At 41.7% G+C, this 13,543-nt stretch overlaps 1 protein-coding gene across 3 annotated transcripts in view; it reads right to left on the bottom strand.

Moving 5' to 3' along the window:
- The window catches only part of LOC105477611 (tRNA nucleotidyl transferase 1), a 30,930-nt gene extending 18,537 nt beyond the window's left edge, over positions 1-12,393 (bottom strand). For 2 of the 3 annotated variants that reach the window (XM_011734157.3, XM_011734158.3), the window contains exons 1-2: positions 12,291-12,393; positions 10,070-10,244 (exon numbers count right to left, since the gene is read on the bottom strand). In XM_011734157.3, the coding sequence (XP_011732459.2) occupies positions 10,070-10,217 (148 nt within the window). In that variant the 5' untranslated portion in view covers positions 10,218-10,244; positions 12,291-12,393. Of the gene's footprint in view, positions 1-10,069; positions 10,636-12,290 lie in introns of those variants that run through there. The other variant, XM_024791542.2, reaches the window with a different exon arrangement.
- Positions 12,394-13,543: the final 1,150 nt, after the last annotated feature.

Below are 13,543 nucleotides of genomic sequence, written 5' to 3'. Positions count from 1 at the left end.
TGAAAAAAGAATGGATGAATGGATAACTAGAATAATCAATGCAGAGAAGACCTTAAAAGAACTGATAGAGATGAAAACCATAACATGAGAAATATGTGACAAATGCACAAGCTTCAGTAACCGACTGGATCAACTAGAAGAAATTGTATCAGCGATTGAAGATCAAATGAATGAAATGAAGCGAGAAGAGAAGTGTGGAGAAAAAAGCGTAAAAAGAAATGAACAAAGCCTCCAAGAAGTATGGGATTATGTGAAAAGACCAAATCTACATCTGATTGGTGTGCCTGAAAGTGACGGGGAAAATGGAATCGAGTTGGAAAACACTCTGCAGGATATCATCCAGGAGAACTTCCCCAACCTAGTAAGGCAGGTCAACATCCAAATTCAGGAAATACAGAGAATGCCACAAAGATACTCCTCGAGAAGAGCAACTCCAAGACACATAATTGTCAGATTCACCAAAGTTGAAATGAAGGAAAAAATGTTAAGGGCAGCCAAAGAGAAAGGTCGGGTTACACAAAGGGAAGCCCATCAGACTAAAAGCAGATCTCTCCACAGAAACTCTCCAAGCCAGAAGAGAGTGGGGGCCAATATTCTACATTCTTAAAAGAATTTTCAACCCAGAATTTCATATCCAGCCAAACTAGGTTTCATAGGTGAAGGAGAAATAAAATCCTTTACAGATAAGCAAATGCTTAGAGATTTTGTCACCACCAGGCCTGCCCTACAAGAGATCCTGAAGGAAGCACTAAACATGGAAAGGAACAACAGGTACCAGCCATTGCAAAAACATGTCAAAATGTAAAGTCCAACGATGCTAGGAAGAAACTGCATCAACTAGCAAGCAAAACAACCAGCTAATATCATAATGACAGGATCAAGTTCACACATAACAATATTAACCTTAAATGTAAATGGACTAAATAGTCCAATTAAAAGACACAGACTGGCAAATTGGATAAAGAGTCAAGACCCACCAGTTTGCTGTATTCAGGAGACCCATCTCAACATGCAAAGACACACAAAGGCTCAAAATAAAGGGATGGAAGAAGATCTACCAAGCAAATGGAGAACAAAAAAAAGCAGGGGTTGCAATCCTAGTCTCTGATAAAACAGACTTTAAACCATCAAAGATCAAAAGAGACAAAGAAGGCCATTAAATAATGGTAAAGGGATCAATTCATCAGGAAGAGCTAATTATCCTAAATATATATGCAACCAACACAGGAGCACCCAGATTCATAAAGCAAGTCCTTAGAGACTTACAAAGAGAGACTCCCATACAATAATAATAGGAGACTTTAACACCCCACTGTCAACATTAGACAGATCAACGAGACAGAAAGTTAACAAGGATATCCAGGAATTGAACTCAACTCTGCACCAAGTGGACCTAATAGACATCTACAGAACTCTCCACCCAAAATCAACAGAATATGCATTCTTCTCAGCACCACATCACACTTATTCCAAAATAGACCACATAGTTGGAAGTAAAGCACTCCTCAGCAAATGTACAAGAACAGAAATTATAACAAACTGTCTCTCAGACCACAGTGCAATTAAACTAGAACTCAGGACTAAGAAACTCAATCAAAACCGCTGAACTACATAGAAACTGAACAACCTGCTCCTGAATGACTACTGGGTATATAACGAAATGAAGGCAGAAATAAAGATGTTCTTTGAAACCAATGAGAACAAAGACACAACATACCAGAATCTCTGGGACACATTTAAAGCAGTGTGTAGAGGGAAATGTATAGCACTAAATGCCCACAAGAAAAAGCAGGAAAGATCTAAAATTGACACCCTAACATCACAATTAAAAGAACTGGAGAAGCAAAAGCAAACACATTCAAAAGCTAGCAGAAGGCAAGAAATAACTAAGATCAGAGCAGAACTGAAGGAGATAGAGACACAAAAACCCTCCAAAAAAAAATCAACGAATCCAGGAGCTGGTTTTTTGAAAAGATCAACAAAATTGATAGACCGCTAGCAAGACTAATAAAGAAGAAAAGAGAGAAGAATCAAATAGATGCAATAAAAAAATGATAAAGGGGATATCACCACCGACCCCACAGAAATACAAACTACCATTCAGAGAATACTATAAACACCTGTATGCAAATAAACTAGAAAACCTAGAAGAGATGGATAATTTCCTGGACACTTACACTCTGCCAAGACTAAACCAGGAAGAAGTTGAATCCCTGAATAGACCAATAGCAGGCTCTGAAATTGAGGCAATAATTAATAGCCTACTGACCAAAAAAAGTCCAGGACCAGACGGATTCACAGCTGAATTCTACCGGAGGTACAAGGAGGAGTTGGTACCATTCCTTCTGAAACTATTCCAATCAACAGAAAAAGGGGGAATCCTCCCTAACTCATTTTACGAGGCCAACATCATCATGATACCAAAGCCTGACAGAGATACAACAAAAACTGAGAATTTTAGACCAATATCCCTGATGAACATCGATGCAAAAATCCTCAATAAAATACTGGCAAACCGAATCCAGCAGCACATCAAAAAGCTTATCCACCATGATCAAGTGGGCTTCATCCCTGGGATGCAACACAACATATGCAAAGCAATAAACATAATCCAGCATATAAACAGAACCAAAGACAAAAACCACACGATTATCTCAATAGATGCAGAAAAGGCCTTTGACAAAATTCAACAGCCCTTCATGCTAAAAACTCTCAATAAATTCGGGATTGATGGAACGTATCTGAAAATAGTAAGTGCTATTTATGAAAAACCCACAGCCAATACCATACTGAATGGGCAAAAACTGGAAGCATTCCCTTTGGAAACTGGCACAAGACAGGGATGCCCTCTCTCACCACTCCTATTCAACATAAGGTTGGAAGTTCTGGCTAGGGCAATCAGGCAAGAGAAAGAAATAAACAGTATTCAGTTAGGAAAAGAAGTCAAATTGTCCCTGTTTGCAGATGACATGATTGTATATTTAGAAAACTCCATTGTCTCAGCCCAAAATCTCCTTAAGCTGATAAGCAACTTCAGCAAAGTCTCAGGATACAAAATCAATGTGCAAAAATCACAAGCATTCTTATACACCAGTAACAGACAAACAGAGAGCCAAATCAGGAATGAATTCCCATTCAAGATAGTTTCAAAGAGAATAAAATACCTAGGAATCCAACTTACAAGGGATGTAAAGGACCTCTTCAAGGAGAACTACAAACCATTGCTCAGTGAAATAAAAGAGGACACAAACAGACGGAAGAACATACCATGCTCATGGATAGGAAGAATCAATATCGTGAAAATGGCCATACTGCCCAAGGTAATTTATAGATTCAATGCCATCCCCAGTAAGCTACCAATGACTTTCTTCACAGAATTGGAAAAAACTGCTTTAAAGTTCATATGGAACCAAAAAAGACCCCGCATTGCCAAGACAATCCTAAGCCAAAAGAACAAATCTGGAGGCATCACGCTACCTGACTTCAAACTATACTACAAGGCTACAGTAACCCAAACAGCATGGTACTGGTACCAAAACAGAGATATGGACCAATGGAACAGAACTGAGTCCCCAGAAATAATACCACACATCTACAGCCATCTGATCTTTGACAAAGCTGACAAAAACAAGAAATGCGGAAAGGATTCCCTATTTAATAAATGGTGCTGGGAAAACTGGCTAGCCATAAGTAGAAAGCTGAAACTGGATCCTTTCCTTACTCCTTATACGAAAATTAATTCAAGATGGATTAGAGACTTAAATGTTAGACCTAAAACCATAAAAACCCCAGAAGAAAACCTAGGTAATACCATTCAGGACATAGGCATGGGCAAGGACTTCATGTCTAAAACACCAAAAGCAACGGCAACAAAAGCCAAAATTGACAAATGGGATCTAATTAAAGAGCTTCTGAACAGCAAAAGAAACTACCGTCAGAGTGAACAGGCAACCTAGAGAATGGGAGAAAATTTTTGCAATCTACTCATCTGATAAGGGCTGATATCCAGAACCTATAAAGAACTCAATCAAACTTATAAGAAAAAAACAAACAACCCCATCAAAAAGTGGGCAAAGGATATGAACAGACATTTCTCAAAAGAAGACATTCATACAGCCAACAGACACGTGAAAAAATGCTCATCATCACTCGCCATCAGAGAAATGCAAATCAAAACCACAATGAGATACCATCTTACACCAGTTAGAATGGCAATCATTAAAAAATCAGGAAATAACAGGTGCTGGAGACGATGTGGAGAAATAGGAACACTTTTACACTGTTGGTGGGACTGTAAACTAGTTCAACCATTGTGGAAAACAGTGTGGCGATTCCTCAAGGATCTAGAACTAGAAATACCATTTGACCCAGCCATCCCATTACTGGGGATATACCCAAAGGATTATAAGTCATGCTGCTATAAAGACACATGCACACATATGTTTATTGCAGCACTATTCAAAATAGCAAAGACTTGGAATCAACCCAAATGTCCATCAGTGGCAGACTGGATTAAGAAAATGTGGCACATATACACCATGGAATACTATGCAGCCATAAAAAAGGATGAATTCATGTCCTTTGTAGGGACATGGATGCAGCTGGAAACCATCATTCTCAGCAAACTACCGCAAGAACAGAAAACCAAACACCGCATGTTCTCACTCATAGGTGGGAATTGAACAATGAGATCACTTGGACACAGGAAGGGGAACATCACACAACGGGGCCTATTGTGGGTAGAGGGGAGTGGGGAGGGATAGCATTAGGAAATATACCTAAGGTAAATGACAAGTTAATGGGTGCAGCACACCAACAAGGCGTATGTATACATATGTAACAAACCTACACGTTGTGCACATGTACCCTAGAACTTAGAAGTATAATAATAAAAAAACAAAAAACAAAACAAATGCTCCCTCCCTCTACCCTCTTAACTTAATTAAGGATATCTTTTCCACAAGCTCTCCCCAAGAAGAAGTGCTCATATTCCCCTAACGCCACACTTCCCATCAAGGCCCACTTCCAGGACCACGTCGCGTCCCTTAAATCCAGCCTCCACCATCCAGACTTGGGGATCTAAAACACTAGGTTAATTATGCTATGCATTAACTGCTCGTCCTAACTATTCACAACACAGTACCCAAAACACCAGGTTAATTATGCTATGCATTAACTGCTCCTTCTAACTACCCACAACACAGTACCCAAATTCCTCAGTGCTATATCCAAAGGCTTCCATGACCTATTTGTCTCATCTCTTGCTAAACTTTGCATCACACTTTGCCTGCACCAGCTGTCTGCACCAAACTCTCCCCGTAGTTTTCCTCCATAATTTTGCTTGTGTGAGTCACTTCGCTGAAATACCTCCCCAATTTACGCTAGCTCAGTGGCTGGCTGTCACACTTCTTGGCCCATAACCCACGCTAAGACATTCACATAGCAGTCACTGAAATTTGTATGTCTACATGACAAACAAAAGTATCATAAAAGAAAATCTGCCCTTCATATCATGCAATCTATTCTATTCTTTTTTTTAAATACAGGTCATGACCACTAAATTGACTTCATGGCCCACTAAGAGGTAACTACCCAGTTGGAAAACATTGATCTAGCTCACTCTTACTTATCTGTTGTGATTCACTTTAGGAAGCCTCACCTGAAGGTGAGGTTAGGTGAATTTCTTTTAAGAGTCTAGTACAGCGTATCTTTATACATACCAATTATATTAAAATTACCTGTTTTATGTCTTTGTCTCCCCACTTCTCAGGGTAGAAAACCTATCTCATTCATCTTTATACAAATTTGGCTCATAATTAAACTGAATTAGGATATTCTAGCTATTAAAAAAAAGAATGACTTCACTGGAAAGTATTGGGATTTTTTAAGTTTTCTTAAAACAGTATCAAGTAGCTGTTCTGAAATTCAAGCAAATAAAGGGCAAGTTTTACGTTCATTTGAACCTACTATAAATAATGGAATGAAGAAGGTCAAGGCTTAATTTACATAGATAACTACTGATTTAAGATTCTCATGCTGGCTTTACTAAAATAAAACGATAAATTCACAGTTAGTATGTTAACTGCATTACAAAGAGATCCAGAACTCAAAGTAATATATTCACCATTTTGATTAGCCCTATGTTATTAAACCACTCCAAAAAACTTGCCATTCAGGATTTTCAAAATAACATTTAAGACAATTGAGAAAGACGTATCAAGGCATATTTATCTGTCTATATGAAAGAGCAGTCATAAAAATTATAAGAAAAGCATAATTTCACATTGGCCTAAAACAGCAGGGACTATCAACCTTAAAGATGTATTTATTCCTGTTACTGGTATCTTCAATCTTACAGAAACAGGGATGCAGTCAACATTTCAAAAGACTTTGCAAGCTACGTTCAATAAAATAATTCAGTGAAAACAACACCTAATGCAACCAAATTTAACTGCAAACTTAAGCTAAAAGTCAAGTCAAGAAATGCAGACTCTCATCATCCCCAAACTGTGTTTATTTGCTCCAAATGCCACATCTGATAGAAAGCAATTGTTAATCATTCTTATTAGCAATTCAAAAGACCATACATTAATGTCAGAAAACTTTTATAATTGTCACCTCTTTTTAATGTTAACTTTTAATTAAATTTTCATGAACTTCTTCCCTTTACAGCTTTGAATTTTGACAACTGGAGGCTGGGGTGGGGTAAGGGGCAGTGAGTGGGAGCGATGAGTGGGAAGACATGGTGTAAGCATTACTACAGGAAAACAGACCATCTGTTCTAAGAGTTCCGGACTTCAAGAGAGTGATCAGTTGTTCCTATTGTGCTAAATTTTAATATGATGGCCTTCTGACATCACATAACACTGAGCACTATCACCCCCTATAGACAACAGCCAACAGACCACAGAAGTCCTTGCTCGTCTATTAATGCTGTTAGCTCAGGCAAAAATCATCCGCATTGGGAACTTCAGCCTCATCTCTAGGACAGAAAAATAATCTTTTTTTTTTGAGAGAGGGTCTCACTGTCATCCAGGCTGGAGTGTAGTGGCACCATCACAGCTCACTGCAGAGCCCTGACTCCAAGTTCAAAGAACCCCCTGCCTCAGCCTACTGAGTAGCTGGGACTACAGGTGTGCATCACCATAACTGGCTAAATTTATTATTATTATTTTTGTACAGATGGGATTTCACTATGTTGCTCAGGCTGGTCTCTAACTCCTGGGCTCAAGCAATTCTCCCACCTCAGCCTCCCAAAGTGCTGGGATTACAGGCGTGAGCTACTGCAGCCAGCTGAGAAATAATCTTATATGCCACTAGCATGTGATTGTCCTGAAGCAAAAAGAAAGATACATAAAATAACCTGACAAATTATAAAACCCTTATGATATGACAATAATACACTATTCTAGTCTCTCATATTCTTACATACTGAAAACTAATTTTACACATGGCAAAGCAGCTATTAAGATTTGAAAATTGGTACAGGATTTAAACTCCAAGTATCACTATACAGCAGCCATCACAAAGGCTGTGTGTTTTTGTACATTTTGTTTTTATACAGAACATTACATTTTACCAGGGCACCCAAGTCTTTGACATTCTAACTTGTTAATCATTGCACTAGAAGATTCCATTCTTGCCACTTCTCCAGTAGCCTAGAAAAAGTCAACTTTAGAATATATCCATGTTCTCATTTGCTAGTCCTTCAAGGACAGGACTCTGAAAGCAACCACCACCTCTACCTTACCATACCATTTAGGCTCTAACTTCCTTAGGACCTTATTTCTCAGGGTGGAGAAAATCCAGTTCTCAATGTCAGGTTTAGAAAGTCAAACACACTTGTTAAAACGATGTTCAAGAAACTAGAGTAATCAGTATCTAGAACCTTATTTCCAAAAAATGCAGATTGACCTGAGTTAGGCCATCAAGAGTTAATTACTACTCCTTCTTCCAAGAGGCCTCTTGCAATTGAAGTTGAAAAATTGGGGGCTGTGAAGGGCATACACAGAAAGAAAAAAGCTTCAACTCAACCCAAAATCAGAGCTTCAAAATCTGCACTATTCAAACAGTAGCCACTTGTACTTACTGAGCACTTAAAATGTGGTGAGTCTGAATTCAGATGTGCTGTATTAAATGCATGCCAGATTTCAAAGACTTCCAAATAAGAATATGAAATATCTCATTAATAATTTTTTTTTTTTTTTTTGAGACATGGTCTGTGTCGCCCAGGCTGGAGTAGAGTGGCACAATCTCGGCTTACTGCAACCCCCACCTCCCAGGCTTCAGTGATCCTCCCACCTCAGCCTCCCAAGTAGCAGGGACTACAGACACATACCACTATGCTTTCCTATTTTTAGTAGAGATGGGGTTTCACTGTGTTGCCCAGGCTGGTCTCAAACTCCTGGGCTCAACTGATCCACCTGCCTCAGCCACTCAAAAGTGCTAGGATTACAGGTGGGAGCCACTGTGCCCGGTCTCATTAACAATTTTTATACAAAATTCATACTGATAGTATCTTATATATATTGGATTAAATTAGATGTACTAAAAATAATTATTAAAATTTATTTTACCATTCCTATCTTTTTAATGTGGTTAGTAGAAAAGTTTATATTACATATGGGCTTATAAATTTCTATTGCACAGCGAATTTTTAGCAATTTTCACTCTCTCCAATTAAAAAAGATAGTGAAGCATCGGTATAACCAAACCTGCATTTAAGCCCTCTACTTAAAGTCTGCCTAAAAGAACCTAAAAGAATCAACATATTCTGGGCCATTTATCTCTGGCACGTACCTAAAAAGCCATCATCTAATTTCAAGAACAGGAAAGTAGCTTTGAGAATAAGCTAATACAAGTGAGTCATGTTAAAGTAATGGTTCATCTATCTTCTTGCATCAGAATTAACTTGTGGAGCTTTTACTAAAAACATAGATGGTCATCCCACCCAGAGATTCTAATTCAGTAGGCTGCAGGTAGAACCCCAGCATGTGTTTTAAAGCTCCCCAGGTGAATCTAATAGATAGCCAGTGCTGTTTAGGTCATATTTCTACATATACAACTAAATATATTTATGAAGGTGCTACTAAAATTCCCACAGGCTTTGCAATGCTACTGTGTGGCTGCTTTATAGCAACATCAGTAGATGACATTAAGAACCAATACTAATAAAACTGTGGCAACAGCAAGAAACTACTGGAGTCAGGTGCTTAGCTAAAGCCATTTCCTATGCTCCTTCCAGACAGGTTTTGCAACATGCACAATGGAGGTAACTCCTATTTCCTTCTTCCTTCAGTTCTCATGAAAGCACTTATACCTAGGAAGGAAACAGATCTTGGTGGTTACAAGCTGGGCTCTGAAATCAGACTGCATAAGTTTGAAACCCAGCTCTCTAGTTAGCAGTTACAGAAACACAGGCAAAGCACTTCACATGCCTAAGAATCTGTTTTCCACATAACAAGTCAAAATGTACGTACTCATTAAGTCAGTAGGACCAGTCCTGTAATGTATGGAAAGTACTTAGCACAGCATACAGAAAAGCATGCTTTTTATTGCAGTCAACTTCTTGCCTTTTCCAGTGATTTAGCTATATTTTTGGATCACCCATATGTAAGCTTTTCTTTTTTCTTTTAATATTTCTTTTTTTTGTTTTTTGTTTTTTTTTTTTTGAGACAGGGTCTCACTCTGTTGCCCAAGCTAGAGTGGCATGATCATAGCTCACTGCAGCCTCAAACTCCTGGGCTCAAACAATCCTCCTACCTTGGCCTCCCCAAGAGATTACAGGCTGGGTACACCCAGCCAAGCCTTTCTTCCAACAATGAAAACATACAGACTGGGCACCGTGGCTCACACCTGTAATCCTAGCATTTTGGGAAGCCAAGGATTGAGCCCAGGAGTTTGAGACCAGCCTGGGCAACACAGAGAGACCCTCTACTTATTTTTTTTTTTTCTTAAAAAATAATTAAAACAACAAAGAAAATATCCAAATGTAGGCTTAAAAAGTTAACCCTCTACTTCTCCATTTATACAGGTTTCCAGATCAAGAAAAGGTATCCTAATCTCTCACCTGTCAGATTCTTCAATCCTTCTGTGAAAAGTGACTGGAATTCGGGAGACTGCAACTTCATTGTAAATAGATACTGCTTCAGAAGGCACAGCCTATTCCACCTACAGCTCAGTACTGGCCTGTGCCAATGATACAGGCACCTCAGCATCTGGAGAGGTGGTCACCAACTACACGTCTACAAGGCAAACACACAGGCATACCAATGAAATTAAAAGTGAAGGAAAGTGAAGGAAAATAAAGGGACACATTGCAAGTTTATCAACTCAGAAACTCATCTCTTGTTCAGATGAAAAAACTGAAAAAGGTGTCAATTTGAGGGATTAAGACTAGATCTATGTATCTACCTGGTTTTGTTCTCCAGAAGCACTTACTGTGGCAGGCGGGGTCTAACTAACGCAGGCCTCCGTAATAACTGTTTCAGTACTGAGTGGTTGAGTTTCATATTAAAAGGTGAAAAAGCTAGCCAGTGCCCTTAAACAAGGGTGGAATGTAACAAAAGCCCAGCAAGAGTTTTGCCTAAGACTTTCCCGGACCTTGAAGCATGATAAAATAACAAAGGAATTCTTTTTTTTTTTTTTTTTTTTGAGATGGAGTCTCCTCTGCCGCCCAGCCTGGAGTGCAATGGCACGATCTCTGCTCACTGCAACCTCTGCCTCCTGGGTTCAAGCGATTCTCCTGCCTCAGCCTCCCGAGTAGCCAGGATTACAGGCGCACGCCACCACATCCGGCTAATTTTTTACACTTCCGGTACAGACAGGGTTTCACCATGTTGGCTAGACTGCCCTCGAACTCCTGACCTCAAGTGATGTGCCCGCCTCGGCCTCCCAAAGTGCTGGGATTACAGGCGGGAGCCATCGCGCCCAGCCACAAAGGAATTCTTAACAGGACCCGTTTAGAATTAAACAAGTTTTACTGGGGATCCGAGGAAACTCCCCAGGCCTCCACAAACAAGTTTACTAGCGGTCTGAGGGAACTCCCCAAACCTCCATGATTTAGCAGTAGAGAATATAAGGGTAATCACCCCAGCACCTGGACCCATTTAGATTAAGTAAATTTACTAAGGCTCTGGAGGAAGGTCTTCAGGACGCAGATCTTATAGATAATTCGTTAATCATTTATGTCTTTAGAAGAATGCAACACTTACACATACACATATAGCTTAGAAGGTATATAAGCTCTGGAAAACTTCGTTATTCTGAGTTGGTCTGGGATATTTTCCAGGCCTTCTCCCTGTACCCGGTTACATAAATAAACTCCCTTCTTTCCTAGTTTATCTGCATCTGGTTATTGGGAGGCGAGAATAAGCAGCCTAACCCTCGGTTTGGCGGTTTGGTCGGGGAGTATTACCGCTACACTCGCATGCCACATGGTACTGTGATGGCACTCTCCCCAGAGCAGGGCTTCAGTCAGTATGTGAAGGGTGCGGGATTCTAGAAACGCTATCCGAGTTTCTGGACTCCAGAACTTGTCATGGTCACAGGTGTCACATAAGCCCTCCGGTCCTATGAAATTACTCGGCACAAATATCACCCTACTTCCCCACCTGCACTCGAGAATTCATGACCCTGGGATAGCGCCTAGGAATTGTATTTTCCCATGAATTAATTAGTTTTGCTGCCATTTTCCTCATTATTTTCCTGTCATCTTGCAATCTCCTCTGATTTCCAGCACACCCTGCCTTCCCTTCTACGTATCACATCCTCGTTCCCCCCATACAGGGGTTCTGCCCATAAGGAGGCAGCAGCAGCTCTTCAGTGGCCCCGGTGTAAACCTGCAGAGAAAAACCATTCCATTCCACGGAAGCGGGCTGGAGGAGCTGCGCTTCCCAGCAGGCCACGTGGGACCCACTTAGTTTCCGTGCACCTCCGCCTCAACTCAGGAAAACGCTCTGGGGACCCCCGCCCTGAAAAGGCGCGTCCCGCCCCCCAGGCCGGGTGCTGGCGACAAGGCCCAGTGAAAAAGCGTCTCGGGGCAGTCCGCGCGGAGGGGAAAGTGCTGAGGGAAGCCAAGGAATCCGCGCCTGCGGTTGCCAGAAACGTGGCGGGGACACGACCTCCGCGTCGGAGCTCTTATGCCCAGTGCTGAGGAGGCCTCTGGCCACTTCCCACTCCCGCCTTCCTCGAGGACTCAGGGCGACGGCTCCCCTGGCCCACAGCAGGAAGGAAGGGGCGGCAACCCACGCCACCAACTCTGCCCCTCTGAGCGGCGCGAGCCCGCTTACCGGCCCCGCTGCCGCCGTCGCCGTCGCCGCCACGCGCACTTCCGGGACGGTGAACGCGATGACGTCGCCAACGCACATCGGCTGGCGGTGAATGGGAAGTCGCGGCAGGGCGAGGGCGGAGGCGGGGCCCGGACGGAAGGGCTTCCGGCTTCCCTTGCCCCTCCCCACGGTGAGGCTAAACTCTGAGCCGGTTTCCCCGCCCCGCCGAGGCCCGTCTGGGTGAAGCGGAGCCTCGGGGGACCCTGAGGAAACCGAAGCGCGTACGCTTAATTGCGCGCCTCTTACTGCACCTCTGGCTGGCCCTGAGCTGCTCAGAGGCCCATCTGCGCGGTATGCCTGTGCGATCGGGGACAACTGGCAGCTGTCTTCCTTTTCAAAATGAGACTGTTAATAAAACCTACCCCAGGGTAGGACGGATTGTTCGGTAAATGTTATTTTATTCTTGTTTAACTATTCTGTACTCTAATCTCTGCATAGGGTTAAGTCCACAGTTGACAGAGTCACACGCATTCGAAATCTAAGCCCTCCGGTCCTATGAAATTACTCGGCATATTTTATTTTCTTACCTGGTTTGTGTAACCACTGGCCGCCTTGGCCTGGAGGCTTCCCAGCTGTAAAGTGGAGAACTTAGATTTGAGTCAGTTCATTAATTTTTTCTAGAGCGGAGAAGAGCAAAGAGAGTGGCAAAGGAGTAGTACAGCCCTTGAGCCCTTAAAGTGCGAAAATGTGTAGTTTTTGTTTGTTTGTTTGTTTATGAGACGGAGTTTCACTCTTATTGCCCAGAGTGGAGTGCAGTGGCATGATCTGGGCTCAATGCAACCTCTGGCTTCCAGTTTCAAGCTATTCTCCTGCCTCAGACTCCCGAGTAGCTGGAATTACAGGTGTCTGTCACCACACCCAGCTAATTTTTAGTAGATATGGGGTTTCACCATGTTGGCCAAGCTGGTCTCGAACTCCTGACCTCGTGTTCCACAGGCCTTGGCCTCCCAAAGTGCTGGGATTACAGGTGTGAGCCACTGTGCCCGGCTGAAAATGTGTAGTCTTTTAAGTGTAACTTTACATCACTTAGCTTTCCCTAAAATTTTCCTAGAAAAATGTATGTGCATGCTGTTTCTGTTTTGCCCGCCCCACATGCCTACTTGTTCTTCCTAAACTTTTCAGCCCCACTCTCCGTAGACTCCCTAAAATGTAAAAACATTTTACTAAAAAGTAAAATGTTCAATTACCACACCTCTTCAAGGTGTTAAATATCC

This window comes from Macaca nemestrina, chromosome 2 (assembly GCF_043159975.1).
Source record: "Macaca nemestrina isolate mMacNem1 chromosome 2, mMacNem.hap1, whole genome shotgun sequence".
Taxonomy (NCBI): domain Eukaryota; kingdom Metazoa; phylum Chordata; class Mammalia; order Primates; family Cercopithecidae; genus Macaca; species Macaca nemestrina.
This window is presented reverse-complemented; position numbering and strand designations above follow the sequence as displayed.